At 40.7% G+C, this 17410-nt stretch overlaps 1 protein-coding gene across 1 annotated transcript in view; it reads right to left on the reverse strand.

Moving 5' to 3' along the window:
• Nucleotides 1-17410, reverse strand: part of PARD3B (par-3 family cell polarity regulator beta) — a 1162664-nt gene that overhangs the window by 410461 nt on the left and 734793 nt on the right. Inside the window, exon 16 of the mRNA XM_075530369.1 lies at nucleotides 16529-16573. Coding sequence (XP_075386484.1) covers nucleotides 16529-16573 — 45 coding nt within the window. The remainder of the gene's footprint in view (nucleotides 1-16528; nucleotides 16574-17410) is intronic.

Consider the following 17410-nt stretch of genomic DNA (forward strand, 5'->3'; position numbering starts at 1 on the left):
GTGTACTAGTGTTTATAACAAAATATTTTGTTCTGTTCATTTACATTTGGGGGGAAAAACAAATATAATACTGTGCCAATAATACAAAGGGTAATAGATGGAGATGATGACATGACGTCAAAACAGAAAGACAGTGTTGTGTACAGATACTTACTCGCGTTGGCTTTCGTGGGAAAAGCTAAAAGAAAAGTTGAGTGTTGTGCCCGGTGATTCTATATTTCTACTCTTCAAGCTGTGTTTGGGGAGATTTAAGGATTGTATTTTATTTTTTAAAAAATCACTTTATTGGAGGCTCTTACAGCTCTTATCATGATCCAGGCACACATCCATGTGTCTAGCACATTTATACATATGTTGCCATCATCACTTTCAAAGCATTTTCTTTCAAGTTGAGCCCTTGATATCAGCTCCTCAATTGTCCTCTTCCCACCATCCCCCCTCCCTCATGGACCCTTGACAATTTATAAACTTAAAATCCTCCCCAATCTTACACCAACTGCTGTCTCCCTGCATCCACTTTTCTGTTGTCTGTCCCCCTAGGTAGGAGTTATATGAAGATCATTGTGATCAATTCCCCCTTTCTCCTCCCACCTTCTCCTTACCCTCCTGGTATCTCTTTTCTCCTTATTGGTCCGAAGGGGTTTATCTGCCCTGGATTCCCTGTGTTTCAAGCTCTTATCTATAGCAGTGTACATGCTCTGTACTAGTCAGATTTGTAAGGTAGAATTGAGGTTATGATAGTGGAGTGGGGGAGTATTAAAGAACTAGAGGAAAGTTGTATGTTTCCTCAGTGCTACACTGCACCTTGAATGGCTCATCTCTGGTGACCCTTCAGTAAGGGAATGTCCAGTGTCTACAGATGGGTTTGGGGTCTCCATTCCATGTCCCCCTCCCCTTCACATTGATATGCTTTTTTTGTTCTGGGTCTTAGATGGCTGATACCTGATCCCATTGACAACTCGTGATCACACAGGCTGGTATGCTTCTTCCATGTGGGATTCATTGCTACTAAGCTAGATGGTCACTTGTTAATCTTCAAGCCTTTAATATCCCAGATGCTATATCTCTTGATAGCCAGGCACTATCAGCTTTCTTCACAACATTTGCTTATGCACCCATTGTGTCTTCAGGGATCGTGTTGGGAAGGTGAGCATCACAGAGTGACAGATTATTACAGCAAAGTGTTCTACTGTTGAGGGAGTACTTGAGTCTAGGCCCAATGTCCATCTGCTACCTTTAAACTTAGCATATAAATAAAAGCACATAGATCCATTTCCCTATCATTATATTTAAATATATTTACATATGTACACAACTGTATTTAGACCTCTATAAATGCCTTTTGCCTCCTAGTTCTTTCCTCAATTTCCTTTTACTTTCCTCTTATTCTACTATCATGTTCTGCCTTTATTCCAGTTTCAACACTTCCTTGCAGTTACATTGACCTTGATTAAGCCCCACTCGGCATCCTATACCCTTATCTCCATCAATATTAGTTCACTTGTTGTTCCCTTGTCCCTGGGTTGCTAGACACTCCCCTTCCTTTCTCCCACTTCTCCCTTTCTTACATCCCACCAGAACTGTTGTCTGGATGTTTTCTCCTCCAAAAAAATTTTATTCTGTGCTTCCCTTTTAAGTCTTTTTTTTAAAAAAACAACAACGGTTTATTAGGGGCTCATACAACAATTATCACAATCCATATATACAACAATTGTGTAAAGCACATCTGTACATTCATTGCCCTCATCATTTTCAAAGCATTTGCTCTCCACTTAGGCCCTTGGCATCAGGTCCTCTTTTTTTCCCCTTCCTCCCTGCTCCCCCCTCCCTCATGAACCATTGATCATTTATAAATTATTATTTTGTCATATCTTCCCCTGTCCGACATCTCCCTTCACCCCCTTTTCTGTTGTCCATCCCCCAGGGAGGAGGTCACATGTAGATCCTTGTAATTGGTTCCCTCTTTTCCAACCTACTCACCCACTACCCTCCCAGTATCACCACTCACACCCCTGGTCCTGAAGGTATCATCCACCCTGGATTCCCTGTGCCTCCAGCTCCTATCTGCACCAGTGTACATCCTCTGGGCTGGCCAGACATGCAAGGTAGAATTTGGGTCATGATAGTGGGGGAGAAGGGTATGGGGAGGAAGCATTTAGGAACTAAAGGAAAGCTGTATTCTTCATCGGTGCTACATCGCACCCTGACTGACTCTCCTCCCCTAGAACCCTCTGCAAGGGGATCTCCAGTGGCCGACAAATGGGCTTTGGGTCTCCACTCTGCACTTTCCCCTTCATTCACTATGGTAAGATTTTTTTTTGTTCTGATGATGCCTTATATCTGATCCCTTCGACACCTCGTGATTGAATAGGCTGGTGTGCTTCCTCCATGTGGGCTTTGTTGCTTCTGAGCTAGATGGCTGCTTGTTTACCTTCAAGCCTTTAAGACCCCACACACTATACCTTTTGATAGCCGGGCACCATCAGCTTCCTTTGCCACATTTGCTTATGCACCCGTTTGTCCTCAGCGATAGTATCATGGAGGTGTGCACCCAATGATATGATTTTATGTTCTTTGATGCCTGATAACTGCTCCAAATGTTTATCCCGCCTATCTTATCTAGATAGACATGCAGAGACCATAAGTGCAAAAACAAGACAAGGCTAAACGAAACAAAAAAGGAATACAAACCAGAAACAAAAAACAAGAAAAACAATGACAAAAAAGAAAAAGCCTATAAATAGTTTCAGGTCTGTTTTTTTAATCTTTAGGAGTATTTTCCAGTCGAGTCTGATGGGGTGCCACACTCTGTCCCCAGTCTATTTTTAGTATTCCTTGGGCTCTTCATTGCTCTGCTCCCCTTGCTCCTCTGTTGCATGCTCTTAGTGTTTTGCCCCAATGGGGTCAGATCAAGCACAATCCACGCACGGTGTCTTCGGTGTTGTTCCTCATAGCTCTATATTTCAGTGAGCGATGCTGTGTCTCATGGTGGGGCTGGCCCTATGGTCCTCTCTGTGCATTGGCTGCTCTGAGCAGGAATATCATCCTCAGGGCTTTTGGGGCCAGGATGTTCTCCACTCACTCTCCTTCCCTTTTCTTTTCTCCTGTGTGCTCTATTCCGACACGCCCCTCTCCCCAAGCTGTAGCTTCAGTGCTGACCTCTGCAGTGCATTCTTCTGGTGGGAGCAAGTGTGTGTGTGTCCATATCGTTGGGATTGGGACCAGCCCTGCAGACTTTTGTATTGGTTCAATCTAAGGATTTTAATAATAGCTAACCAGTACTGATGTTTGGATTCTGAAAGAAAGAAAAGGCTGACATATGTGGGTCTTTCAAAGAGTTCCTGGAAACACTCCCTTATCTCCCAATGCTACTTATTCCACCAACTTTTCAAGCCCTTTCATAGCGGTCAACAGACTGAGTTTCAGTTCTGTTGACTGCCTAGATTGGGGTAGAGATCACCTTTCGCTCCAGTTCTCAATCATTAAAATAATTTGGTTGTACTGAAGACATACAAAACTCCAGTTACTCATAAGATTCTGTAATGGCACTAAAAGACAGAAGTGAAAATATAACTATATGAAATAATAAACTGATTAGTTGTGGGGGAAATGGTAGCTCATCGACAGCCAAGCCCTGCAATGCATTTGTGTACATTTTCCCATTGTTTTCTAACTATGTGTCCCAATGTTCTAACAGACTACAAACTAGGTTGACTGTACATTAACACAGATATAGTGTAGCTACACAGTCCCTTATGTTCTTTCCAGATTATTAACAAACCTTATAGTGTCATTGTGCACAGACTCCCACATCATTGAGAAAACTGAGAACCTTAGCATCCTAGATTTCTCACCCTGCCTTACATATGGATGTTTCTGTCAATATAGCACTGGTATTGCTGTTACCTTCACTACGGCTTTCAGCTCATCTTATTCAGGACTGGTTGCTCTAAAACTACACATTCTTAACAGTTCCTTTTTTCTGTAACCTGCTCTCACCAATATCCCTTCTTTCTCAGTCTACAAACAAGGTTCAGTGTTTCTCATTAATAATATTAAATAGAATAGAAGGCCGTTTTCTTGATTTCTCTAAACAGTTGTCTTTTGTCTGTTAATATTAAGCCTCTTCAAATGACTTGTTACCATCTCCCATTCCTCCTGAACTCACTTCATTGTGTTTCTGCTCTCTTCTCTGTTGAAATTCACTCTAAAATCACTATTAATGGCTATCTCCCAGTTTCCAAACCTAAGGAGAATTAGGCATCTTTTCAAATTTTCTGTAATTTGGGTCTGTTTACTCCAGAATATTCATCATTTCCTCACCTATTACAGAAAGAAACTCTTTAGAAAAAGAATCTACACAAGTTATCATTAAGTCTAAAGTGGCATAGAGGTTCCCCCCACCCACCCCAATTCATCACTGAGTTCGGACTACTTCTCTAGAGAACTGTAGAGTCACCTAAACAAACTAGCCCCATCAAACATGCCTCTGTCATTCACTCCCCAATATATAAGACTTCTGGCCATCTATTATTTCTTGGACTGTCAGCTCTTAATAGCACTACATACATCTTCTACCATCACAACTTGTCACTGACCCTTTCCCTCTGTACCAGACTCATCCGCCTTGCATGCGGTTCTCCCATGGTTCTTTCATGATTGACAGGATGCTGATCATTTTTAATATCTTTTCTGAATATTATTGTTTGCTATCCTAATTGAAATCTAAATTTTCACTAAGAAGTCTGTTTCCTCTGCAGGCCTCTCAAATGAAGCTGTTCCTCCCCACCGTATCATGCAAGCCTAGGATGGTGGGGGGCTCAAATTCCTCTTTATTTCTCATTTCCACCTTTAGTACGTCGCTTCTCAACTCTCACCTAATGTAAAATCTGTACTCCTTCGTAGTTGATGACATCTTGACAAACTTTCCTTTACTCCTGCGTATCCATGTCTTCTAGGATGACTCATGTATTTACTTCTCAGGCCCTGACACAAGCCTCTGGTTTTCCTCTCCATTACTTCTATCTTATAACCCTTGCTGTCCCTTACGACACCTAGAAATAAATAACTATATTCAGTTATTAATCGTCTTTTCTGGAATAAATCCCCACGAATCCAGGGTCCTTGTTGGACTGGTTCATCACGTCTGTGATACAAAGTGGGAGCCGAGTAAACATTGGCTAAATGACGAGTGTAAAGGAATGCTCTGTTTGATTGCCAGTTCCTTGACTTCTTTGTTCGTAGCAACCTGTATTTTAGCCCTGGGTCATTTTCTTATGACCTTTGTTCTTATGTTTAAGCTCATAGTTGCAGCCACTGTACCAATCCATCCTGTGGAGGGCCTTCCTCCTTGTTGCTGCCCCTCCACTTTACCAAGCATGCTGTCCTTCTCCAGGGACTGGTCTCTCCTGACAACATGTCCAAAGACTTGAGATGACGTCTTTCCACCCTTGCCTCTAAGGAACATTCTGGCTGTACTTCTTTCAAGAGGGATTTGTTTGTTCTTTTGGTAGCTCGTGGTCCTCTCAAGATTCTTTACTAGCACCATACTTCAAATGCATCAATTCTTCTTAGGCCTTCCTTCTTCAACGTTCAGCTTTCCTATGCATATGAGGTGATTGAAAATATCATGGCTTAGATCAGTCACACTTTAGTATTCAAAGCAATATCCTTGCTTTTCAACACTTTATATAGGGTTCTTATGCACCAGATGTACCCAATGTAATACATAATTTGATCTCTTGACTGCTGCCTATATGAATATTGATTGTGAATCCAAGCAAGGCAGATTCTGTGACAACTTCAACCTTTGATCCATTTATCATGGTATTACCTTATGGTCCAGTTGTAAGGATTGTGTCTTGTATTTTTACATTGAGTTGCAATACGCACTGAAGGCTGCAATCCTTGTTCTTCATCAACACGTGCTTCAAGTCCTTCACACTTTCAGCAAGCAAGGTTGTGTCATCTGCCTATCACAGATTGTTAATAAGCCTCCTCCAATCCTGATTCCCCGTATAAACCAGATCTCTGTGCATTGTTTAGTGTATATAGCTTGAATAAGTATGGCGAGAGGATACAACCCTACTGCCCACTTTTCCTGATTTTAAACCATGCAGTATTTCCTTGTTCTGTTTGCACAACTGCCTTTTGATCCATGTACAACTTCCTCATGAGCATATGAAGTTGTCTGGAATTCCATTTTTTTCCCTCATGACTATCCATAGTTTGTTATGGTCCACAAAGTCTTAAGCGTTGGCGTAGTCAATGAAACATAAGCCAACATTCTTCTGGTGTTCTCTGCTTTCAATCAAGATCCGTCTGATCTTAGCAATGGTATCCCTTTCCCAAGTTCTCTTCTGAATCCAACACGGACCTCTGGATGCTCCCTGCCCATATACTGCCCCACCTGCTATTGGATGACTGCCAGCAACATTTTACTTGCATATGACACTAATGATATTGTTTTATTATGTAAGCATTCTGTTGGGTCACCGCTCTTTTGAATAGTCACATTGGCCGATATATTCCAAATTTCCAGGTATAGATGCGTAAGAGCTTCATTTGCTTGGTGAAACACTTCTGTTGGTGTTGCATCAATTCCTGGAGCCTTGTTTTGAGCTAATCCTTTCCATTTAGCTTGAACTCCTTCCTTCTGTACCACTGGTTCTTGCTCATATGCTACCTCTTTAAATGGGTGAATATCAAGCACTGATTTGTGGCACAGCGACTCTGTATATTTGTGTTATACAGGGTTCTCTAGAGCAGTGGCTCTCAACCTTCCTAATGCCACAACCCTTTAATACAGTTCCTCATGTTGTGGTGACCCCCTCCCAGCCATAAAAGTTTCATTGCTACTTCATAATTGTAATTTTGCTACTGTTATGAATCATAATGTAACTATATGACATGCAGAATGTATTTTCATTGTTACAAGTTGAACATAATTAAAGCATAGTGATTCATCACAGAAACAAAGTCATTATATATTGTGAAATATTTATTTCTAATTATAAATAATATTTGATCTTGAAGCATGGTGTAGCATGGGTAACAGTCTTCATGCTGGGTACTCATATGTGGGTGTATCTGCATGTGAGCAGACCCGTCTGGAGACAGATAGAGGAGCGATGTCTCCATTCCTAAGACCATCGGAAATATTTAGGTAATTGCGGTGAAAGGGTCATTTGACAACCCCCAAAGGAGTCGTGGCCTAAAAGTTGAGAACCGCTTCCCTAAAGAAACAAAACCCGGACACCTATGATTATCTATCTCTATCTCTATATATCTATCTATCTATATATATATATATACAGTATGAAGGAATATAATAGCTAATTAGTCCAGACAGTAGTGCAGAGGGTTCATTTCAACTCTCTTTCATGGAAGCGTTAATGTACTGGAAGTCCTTCAACTCACAAAGACTGCTGGGTCCAAGGTCAAGGAAGCAGATAACTGAGTCTTCCCTAGGGCAATGCAAACAGTCAGGCCACAGGCAGCAAAGTGGGTCACCAATAGTCACTAGCTCAGGATTGACTGTGTATCAAATCAGGCCAAATGGGATAGCAATGCAAGATGACAGCCTCAAGCTCAAACAATGTACACACCAGCAGTGTGTGAAGCAGGTCTCTAAGGAACCTCTAGCTCTAGCCACACGATCCACAGGTTGACTGTCCCAGAGGTAGTGCAGCTCACAAGTTGAGGCAGAGAACTAGATAAAGCAGTTGCATGATGGTCCGATCATCAAGAGAGAGGTGGGTGGGGCTTGCCAAGCCATTTATCTTTTTGCCCTCCAACTAAACTGAGACCTTATTAATCCCCTATATTCCTATTGGCCAGGTTGGCACAATAAACCTACCTATCACAATATTCCTTCCTACTTCTTTTGATGCTTCCTGCATCATTTAGTATTTTTTCTGTAGGATATTCAGTATTGCAACTCAAGGCTTGAAATGTTTCTTGAGTCCTTTCAATTTAAGATATATTGAGCATGCTCTTCCTTTTTGGTTTTCTAACTCTAGGTCTTTGCACATTTCATTATATTATTTTACTTTGTTATCTCAAGCTGTCCTTTGAAGTTTTATGTTCAGTTCCTTTACTTCATCATTTCTTCCTTTTGTCTTAGTTATTTAAGAGCAAGTTTGAGTCTATTCTGACATTCACTTTTATTTTTTCTTTCTTTGGAATTATCTTTTTTTTTTTTTCCATGTAAGATGCTCTTCATGTCACCTCGAAGCTCATCAGGTCCTCGGGCATTAGTGTAAAATGCATCAATCTGTTGTTGAGATATTCTCAACATCCAGGTAGGATTTACTCAAGGTCATGACATATTTTTTAGTAGAAAATATATTAACAGAGACTTAAGTTTTTCCTCATGCAGTTGAGTGTACTCTCTTGCCTTTTTCCATTAAATTATACACATCAGAAATCAACTAGTATAAGGAGAGACACCCGGAGAAAACCTGAACCTAACTTGTGTATAGGAAATAAATCCAACCAAACCCTACTAGGATCAACAAATTCTACCTTATCTTTACTGTTGAATTTTTTAAAAAGCAGCAACTGATGACTGATACACTGAGAATACTTCTTGGCCTACTAAGCACAACTAAGTAAACAAAACAAAAATAAGCAAAGCCACAACAACACATCCTGAGGGATAATTTTCCAAACAGGTCTTGCTTGTATTTCCATATTTAAGTTCTTATCACATACTTATATTCATTTTTTAAAAAAATAACCAACAAAACAAACCCACTACCATCAAAGTTGATTCTGATTCACAACAACCATTTAGGGCAACACACGGAACTGCTTCCTAGGATTTCTGAGGCTACAGCTCTTTACAGAAGTAGAAAGACTCACCGTTCCCCTCCGAGCAGCTGGTGGGTTCAAACGGGTGCCAATGTGTAACCAGTTTATGTCACTAGGGCTCCTTTACAGATGCCCACAACATCTCATTTGGAGTATTATAATGATTGTAACAATTCGGCTTATCTTTTTTTATGGGGGGGATCCACTCGTCCTTAAAACTACAGAGTGATACTACTAGAATATGAAACTGACCATTCTCCTCCTTAAATCTGGTTTGATTTCCTGCTGGGAAGAATCATTCTTCCATGTGCTAGAAATTCACTGGGGTCTGATCCTGCCGACTCGCTCAAATTGAGAGTCTTCTCACCCCGCCCCCCCTTGTACTCCCGACACATTGAATTGCTTACGGATTCTTGAGCACACCATGGTGTTTCATGTTTTCATGACTTTCCATATGCTGAAATGTGTTAGCTCATTGACCTTTTCTGTTTCTCAGACTTCTATTTAGCTGTCGGATTCTATGGAAGTACTTCCTTTCTAAAAGTGGACAGCTATCTCCCCAAAATAAATCCAACAATGCTTCCTGTGTAATATGTCTGCACTAAGTTTGTTAGCATAAAGTTATGAATCAGTGCAGGCTGTGTACACAAGTATATATATATGTGAAGAGACTTCAAAAAGTTCACGAAAAAATGGAATTTTAAAATGCTAAAATATTTCCATGATATTTTGGAAGCAATTTAGGTACTCGTGCATGAATATGTAGTGGTGTATATGTACACATACACATTCATATATATATATATATACTCATGCACACATATGTATACACACATACACACAATATCTATGTGCTTTTGTCTTATTCCATGTAAGCAACAGTTTTCAAAAGCAGAGACCATGTCTTAATTCTCTTTGTATTCCCACTATGAACCACAATATTGTCATTTTATAATAAAGACGAGTAGAAGTGAAATAGCTCCTTTTAAAATTTGATTTGTTTAAAAAATATGCCTTTTAACTCATGAAAGTCAGAGATTTAAAAGCAGATACAATATTAACATTCTAAACCGACTGAGATATTTCTTTCTAATTCATTTTGATTCACTGCGCTGTAGAAACAACTGTGTTCATTAACATTCTGAAACATAGGAATGATCAGGGCTACTTCCTAATCAAATCTACATGGTCAAGAACACAAGATGCACTGCTCTTTTCTTATACCTCCAGAATGCCCTGGAAACTGAAAACAAAGCTTGACCATAAGGGAAACTGACCCACATCTTCTCAGTGGTGTCAGTAAGGTTGTCGTCCCCAGTGAGGGAACTCCAGAGTCAACCCCTTCTCCAGCCACAGACCGCCCCCACTCGGGTGGTGCAGAATCCTTAGCAATGTTTATTACCAATTTAATCCTAGAGTAATATAGGATTTCGATGGTAAAATCTAATAGTTGTCAATTGCTTAAATGCAGCAACTCAGATTATATGAATAACAACCAAAGTGTTTTATAAAACTTTCTACACTGAATTACAACATTATTGGTAATGGAGCAGAAGCTTTCTTGCATTTTTCTCCTTTCCCTATAATTGCTACTTTTTCTCAAAGAAGTTCTTGATGTAGGTTCACAAATACTACAGGTGAAACAAGAAAATTGTCACAATCTACAAATGCAAAAAACGCCCTCAGCGAGAAAAACACTGCTGGTGCTTTATAGGGCTGGCGATGCCTCCACAGGGTTCAAAGCGTCCTTCAAATTGCATAACAGAACCAACTGCCCTGGCAGAGCCTTGGGAGGCACAGAAAGCAAGGCAGCCCAGAGGGCCAGTCTTGCAGGTCTACTGATGCGTGTGAGCTGTACTTCTGAAAGTGATGTTTGGGTTCTAACCAACTACGGTGATATTTTAGAGAACAGTTGCTGAGTTCCAAGGAAATGCTCCCCCTAATTTTAAAAACAGTCTCTCTGGTGGCATTTGCTCTCATAGCACCACCCGGTGTGGCTCACACCCTCGCACTGCCCTAGTGATGCCAATGCTCCGTCCGCCTCGAGCTAATTTATGACAGAAGCTAAGAACACACTTAAAAGACGATAATGCAATTATTACCTGAACCAATTTATAAGGAGAGTTCAAGTATACTAACCACTAGCTCTATTATTTTAGTTCCTCATCAAGTATAAGAATCCAATATCACAGAAAACAGCAATCTAATTGGAAGACTCAAATATGAAAAAACGCCATTTCCAAATGTTAAATGCATATATAATTTAGATACTGTAGAAAGGGTAGAATATTAAGACTCAACAACATTTATAAGGTGCCCTTGAATTGCTCATCACCCCAGCATTAAGTTGGTAACCTAGTCACCTTATGGTCTGACGACCTCTATTCTCCTGCGAAGCTCTAAACATTCCTGGGCCTGATTTGAATACTGGAGATTGTCGTTTATGTTCAAGATACTTAGAGCAGAATATAATGGCTGCCAAACTAGAAAGCTGCATTTTAAATTCTCTCCTTTTATGATACGGCGTCCTGGTGGCACTGCCACTTAGGTACTGGGCTGCTAACCACAAGGTCAGCAGTTCAAACCCACCAGCCGCTTGTGGGTGAAAGTTGAGGTTATGTGTTCCTATAAAGGGTGTCAGCCTCAGAAACCCTACGTGGGGTCTCTATTAGTTGAAACCAACTCAAACACTGCAGGTGTATTTGGGGGGTTTGCTCTGAAGAAAATTATAATTCATATGCAGTCTATGCATAGCGTTTCACATTTCTCAACTTGGCACACATACTCAGTCATACACACACACACACATACACACACACACACACACACACACATTCACATACAACTCTGAGGGCAGAGCTGGACTTATGAAAATGATGTTTGTGTTCTAACTAACTATAGCGCTGTCTTATTAGAAAGTCACAGAGTTCTGAGGGAATGCCCCCCGCCCCCGCCACACACACACTTTTAAAAAGCCACTTGGTGCATTTGCTCTCATAATGTCACCTGGGGTGGCCCGCACCCCAGCACCCCGCTAGTGATGCCAATGCTCCGTCCGCCTCGAGCTAGTTTACGACAAAAGCTTAGAAAGTGCATGTGTGCTCAGAGAGGTGCACACACGGGAAACTAAAGGCAAGGTTATCCGATTAGTCACCATCCTCATACAACTTGCTATCGTAGTCGACTAGAGGAATTACACTTATTCTGCTTCCTGACCATCTGGTTAAGATACAAAAGATAACGAAGAATGCACTGGAATTCTTGATACCTGGGTTATGATTTCCATCTAGAACTGGAGGTAAGGGCGATGCCACACCGCATATTCCTCTGTTTCTCAGACCATGCTTTGGCAAGCTCATGCCACTAGGACACTGGTCATAGGCCTGGACTCGCTTCATACAATGTCAGTTAATAGCCCAACCCCACGAATTACCAGCAAAGAGGCCAAGTATGTAAGGCCCTGAACTTCAGGTTCTTCATCAGCAAAACCTTTAGTATACTAATGGTATTTTGTGACGGTAAGGTGTCTTGAATAGAGGAACCCGTCCCCTGCCGTCCCCCCACCATGGTTAATAAGGAGTTGGTCATTAATTGATATACTTGTCACAGAAAAAAAGTCTGGACTTACTGCCAACCATTACTTTTACAGACTTGCCTATTTTACAGCTATCTAGGCAGGTGTTTGAGAATATAAGAAATTAAAGTAGAAATAGGAAAGCTTTTTAGTCCATTTTGCTAATTAATATGTCAGAGCTCATAAAGTAGAACGCATCAGCTTGCTTCTGTCTGGCATCATCTGAAAGAGCTAGGTCAGCAAAGATCTCTTCAGACTGTCAATACATATTAACACAGTTCCAAGCAGTAAATCAAAACAAAAAAAAAATAAGGAAGACACGGTAAAAGAAAAATGTGTATGTCTTTTACATCTGAATACAGAATACCATTAAACTACTGGTTTAAGTATCAGTTCAGACTGGAAAAGAGGGAAGAAAAAGTCACTTCTCTGAAATAGATTTTTTGATGGTGAAGATAGTCAAAATTAAAGTATACTTTTAACAAAAAGGCATTGCAAATTTGATGTCATTTTTTCTGGGTTCTAGTTATTTCAGAATAGTTGTCTTTTTAAATAATAGCTATATTATTTGAACTATACATTTCATTGGGTTTTTTTTCCTGCAATGATAAGATATAAAAATGTTTTCAGGATTCAATTAGTGGAACAGCCAGGAAAAGAGATTAATTTTTTTTTTGGTTTCCAAGCCTCTCTGAAACTTGTGATTTTTTTAAAAATCCTTTCAGGGAGCAAACAAAATTAATTGTACTGCTAACTTCCCTGGCCTAGGTCTCATGCTTCCATAGATACAGATGCCATTCGTAAAAGGAAGAGGACCCGGCAATATGGTGACAAGGAGAATCAATCGCCTTGCCATCTTCCCTAAGCAGGAAATGAGACACAACACATTGCCACATATATAGATACATATATATATGAAATATTTATTTTAATTGAGTCTTTGCATTGATCAAAGTTCCACGGAATCAAACATGTAATGAGGATGCCCAGGGAAGTGTGCCAGGAATACTGTCACAAACTTGGGAGGCTCTCAAGCCAGACCAACAGATGGCACTTGGCACAGAATGGCTCTCTGCACACTAAAGAGCTGACTCAGAAGAAAGTTTCCCCCCGATGAATTCATTAAAATATTGGATCTCACCCTGGATGAGAGGATGGGTGATATATTTCGGTCAGCACATGCAATTTGATTTGTTTAACTTCCTGAGGGCCTTGGAGAGAACGAAAGCGGCCACATTTCTATAATTGAGAAGACACAAGTAGAAACTCTCCTGTCAAGAAGAAACTCTTTTACTTCTCTCAAACGAGATGCCAGGCTGTTCCCAAAATATTCCAGAGAAAGGGTTTGGGAAGTGGCAGAGGACACTGCGACAGTTGAGTAATCTCTGTGAACACTGGTGCCGCAAGGATGGTCAAAAACCCCAGACCCAAACTCCCAGCCAGTGTCAAGGCTGACCCACGGAGACCCTGGAGAACAGGGAAGAACTGCTCCTGTGGGCTTATGTCAGTGTTACCTCTTTGTTTTCTCCCCCATTTTATGAAGAGCGCTGCCATCCATAGTTCAATTAGATGAAGCATGATTGTACAATTGCTACCACCGTCCTTCCCAAACATCCTTTCTTCTTCCCTGCTTCAGAAAGTCCCGTCTTCTCCCCCAGAGAAGCTGGTGGTTTTGAAGTTAGGCCCTTGAAGATGGCAGCACAGGGCAAGGACAGCCATTGACACCCCAACCTGAAAACCTTGCTTAGTAGCCTTCCACGGCCCATGCCAGGTTGGTGGTATCATTCTAAAGCACGGTGAATTTAACCAATGGCTTAGAACTGGAATAAGCAACCAGAATCTGAAAGACCTTGGATCCCCTGCCATGACCTCTGTTCTCACCACAAGACACAAGGCCCAAGAGCACTCTCAGGAATCCAGCACTCTTAAGGGAGTTACATTTCATGTGAAGGATGAGGTCCTGAGGACCACTATTACTCAGCAGAAATTTTCAAAAATAAATAAATGCCACAAAAAAGGAGTGGGGGTATATTTTTGGAGAATATACATTCAAAATAACTCTGGCATAGTTTTCTTTGATGCCACTTTGTATTTTGTTGGCTGGCATGTGATCTCTAACATTCCAGAGGATGTTCTCAAGTGTATCAAGCAGAGGGGGTAGAATTGTAGAGGACAGCGCCTTATCACAAGCCACTCTTCTGCCAGTTATCAAGGCCCTATCTGTTATCCAGCATGGGCATTTGTTTCACATATGCCTAAGGAAAACTCAACGGTACCTTTTTAGAATATGGAAATACTTCAAAAGACCATAGTGACATAGCACATTCGTAACCAAATCTTTAAAACAGCTAATGTCTTTATAAAAAGACTGGAGACCATCTCTTTCAACCAGCTCAGCTGGAGCCCCCACCTGGATTTTACTCTTAACCTGTCTACAAGTTTTGAAATAAGGCAACATATAAATATATTTATATATATATATTACATATATTCATGTGTGTGTATAGGTACATGTATATATGTGTGTGTATGCACACATATTGAATTTGGAAGAAGATTATTTTGTTTTCTGCTTAGAGTAATTCCTTTTTGATATTTTTATACAGCACCATAGAAACATATTATTAAATTCACTTAAACTATAATAACAATATACTGAAATGATAATGTCCTCACTTAAGAAGGGTAAAAATAAATCGCAGTCATTGGCTAACAACACATTTGTTTCAAAGTTGGCAAACACAGGAATGAGCTTTGCTTTCCTGGAAAAGGCCAAAAAAGTCTTATCACTTGCTCATTTTCAAAACCCAAAATGATAAACATTTTAAAAACCCACTTCAACTTTTTACCTGGAAATTTTAAAAATCAACTTTTTTACCCAGGGCATAAAGGGGCATCAATCTTCAGATACCCATACATGTAAGAACTACAGCGGTGCCATGCATTTCAGATGAAAATACTGTCTATCCTCTGGCTTGCTCATGCAAACTTCCTCCAGGCTCCTGCGAACGCTGGGAGCAGAAGAGCCTTTCATGGAAGAGGGTGATGGAACAAGCAGCATGTGGCGATTTTTACTCCCACAAAAATCCTTCCTCTCCCTGTGATCTAACCTCCTGGGCTATTTATTAGAAGGACTGTCGGGGGGGGGGGGGGAATCTGAGAGTTTCATCCTAGGCCTTCCCGCTGTTATCACCAGGAGAACTGGAGAAAGAAGTAAAGAGGAAGTATCAAAGTCTTGCCCTGGAACACGGTGGGGTAATGAGGCATCAGGCCACTTACTGGTGAAAACATAATTGGCACATCAACACAGGGATTCTTGGTGATGGGAAAGACTCCTTTGTTTCAGAAACAGAAGGATGTCAACAAATCACAATGCTTCTGTTGGAATAGGAATTGTGAGAGTAAATGGCTATATCCCCCTCCCAAAGTCGTGTACTCCTGAAGAAAGGGATTACAGCAGTTACAGAGTGTCATAGCTCTAAGTGTTTCCAACGAATGTGAAGAAAATGATGTTGAAGGAAGAGTAAAGGGGTAGAAGACAGGCTAGTGGGCAATGGAGAAACTGCCTGGACCTTTGGATGGAAGACACCCTACATGGTGGAGCAAAGGCCCAGTGAAGCTGTTGCCAGCCTTGTGGACTTCCTAAAGAACCTCATTCAACAATCTAAAGAAATTCAATGCAGTCCGTGCCGAACAACCTACTTCGATGACAGGCAAATGACTCTATCCTCTGCTTCTTAAGGAGAACAAAATGAACACATCACTCTTATTCTAGAAATCTTTACTCGGCTTGCTTTAAGGTGTAAAATCAGCATGGTGATGTGACTTCAAGCTTTCCTGGGTGTTCTTTATGATTTTTCTTGTCCTAAGTGCTCAGCTGGCAGGCAGGCTCAAGATTTCCGTTTTATGGCTACTTTTTTTGGAAACCTTTATTCTTTCCTCTCAACAGGCTGATTCTGAATCAGCATACATTATGCCACTGTACACACGGCCAAGCAATAACTCATCTTTGTGGAAGTCAGAGACATCTCATGTATTAATTAGCAAGCCTTTGGATAGAAACCGGTTCCAAATGCTACTCAAAGACAGCCAGTGATTTCCAGGAAGAGGATATAAAATAAGTTACAAGGAATTTCTTACCTGACTTTTGTGCAGCCAATGAATAGACATTGCTTTCATCTGGAACTGAAAGAAATAAAAGAAACAAAGATCAGTCATCATTTGGACAATAAATTAATATAGATTCATAATAAGTTAAATCTGGTACTGGCAAGGATTTGAGAAAAATTTTACTCAGTCTACTTGGAAGAGAGGTCACTTCTGTTATTGGATATCTTCAAGACAGCTGGGAAGAAGCATATGGCAAGCCAGAAAGTACTGCTAGGAAATCGTAGAAACTTTTATTATACAAAAGTTTCGACATGTCAAGCTATTGTTTCTTGCATATACTCCATCTAAGCCTCCATATTGCTGGAGGCAGTATTGCCATTTCTCTGGCCCTTCCCTGAGGAATTCTGTCCTCTCTGATTTACACCACATCACACTGCAGTTTGAGCATCCTCCAGGGATTTGAGTGCCGTTCTTCTCAATGTTCTTTGAGTTTTGGGAACAAAGGGAAGTCTGATGGGGCAAGTTCAGGACTGTAGGGTGGATGAGGCAAAGTTTCCCAATGAAATTCTCCTAAAAAATCCTCTGCTACCCGCAAAGAATGTGCAGGTGCACCCTTTTTTAAAAAAATCATTTTTTGGGGGGCTTGTACAACTCTTATCACAATCCTTACATCCATCCATTGTGTCAAACACATTTGTACATTCGTTGCCCTCATCATTCTTAAAATATTTGCTTTCCACTTAAACTCTTGGCATCAGCTCTTCATTTCTACCCCTCTCTCCCCACTTCCCCTCCCTCATTAACCCTTGATAATTTATAAATTATTATTATTTGTCAAATCTTACCCTGTCCAATGTCTCCCTTCACCCACTTTTCTGTTGTCCATCCCCAGGGAGGAGGTTATATGTAGAG

Source organism: Tenrec ecaudatus, chromosome 13 (assembly GCF_050624435.1).
Source record: "Tenrec ecaudatus isolate mTenEca1 chromosome 13, mTenEca1.hap1, whole genome shotgun sequence".
Taxonomy (NCBI): Eukaryota; Metazoa; Chordata; class Mammalia; order Afrosoricida; family Tenrecidae; genus Tenrec; species Tenrec ecaudatus.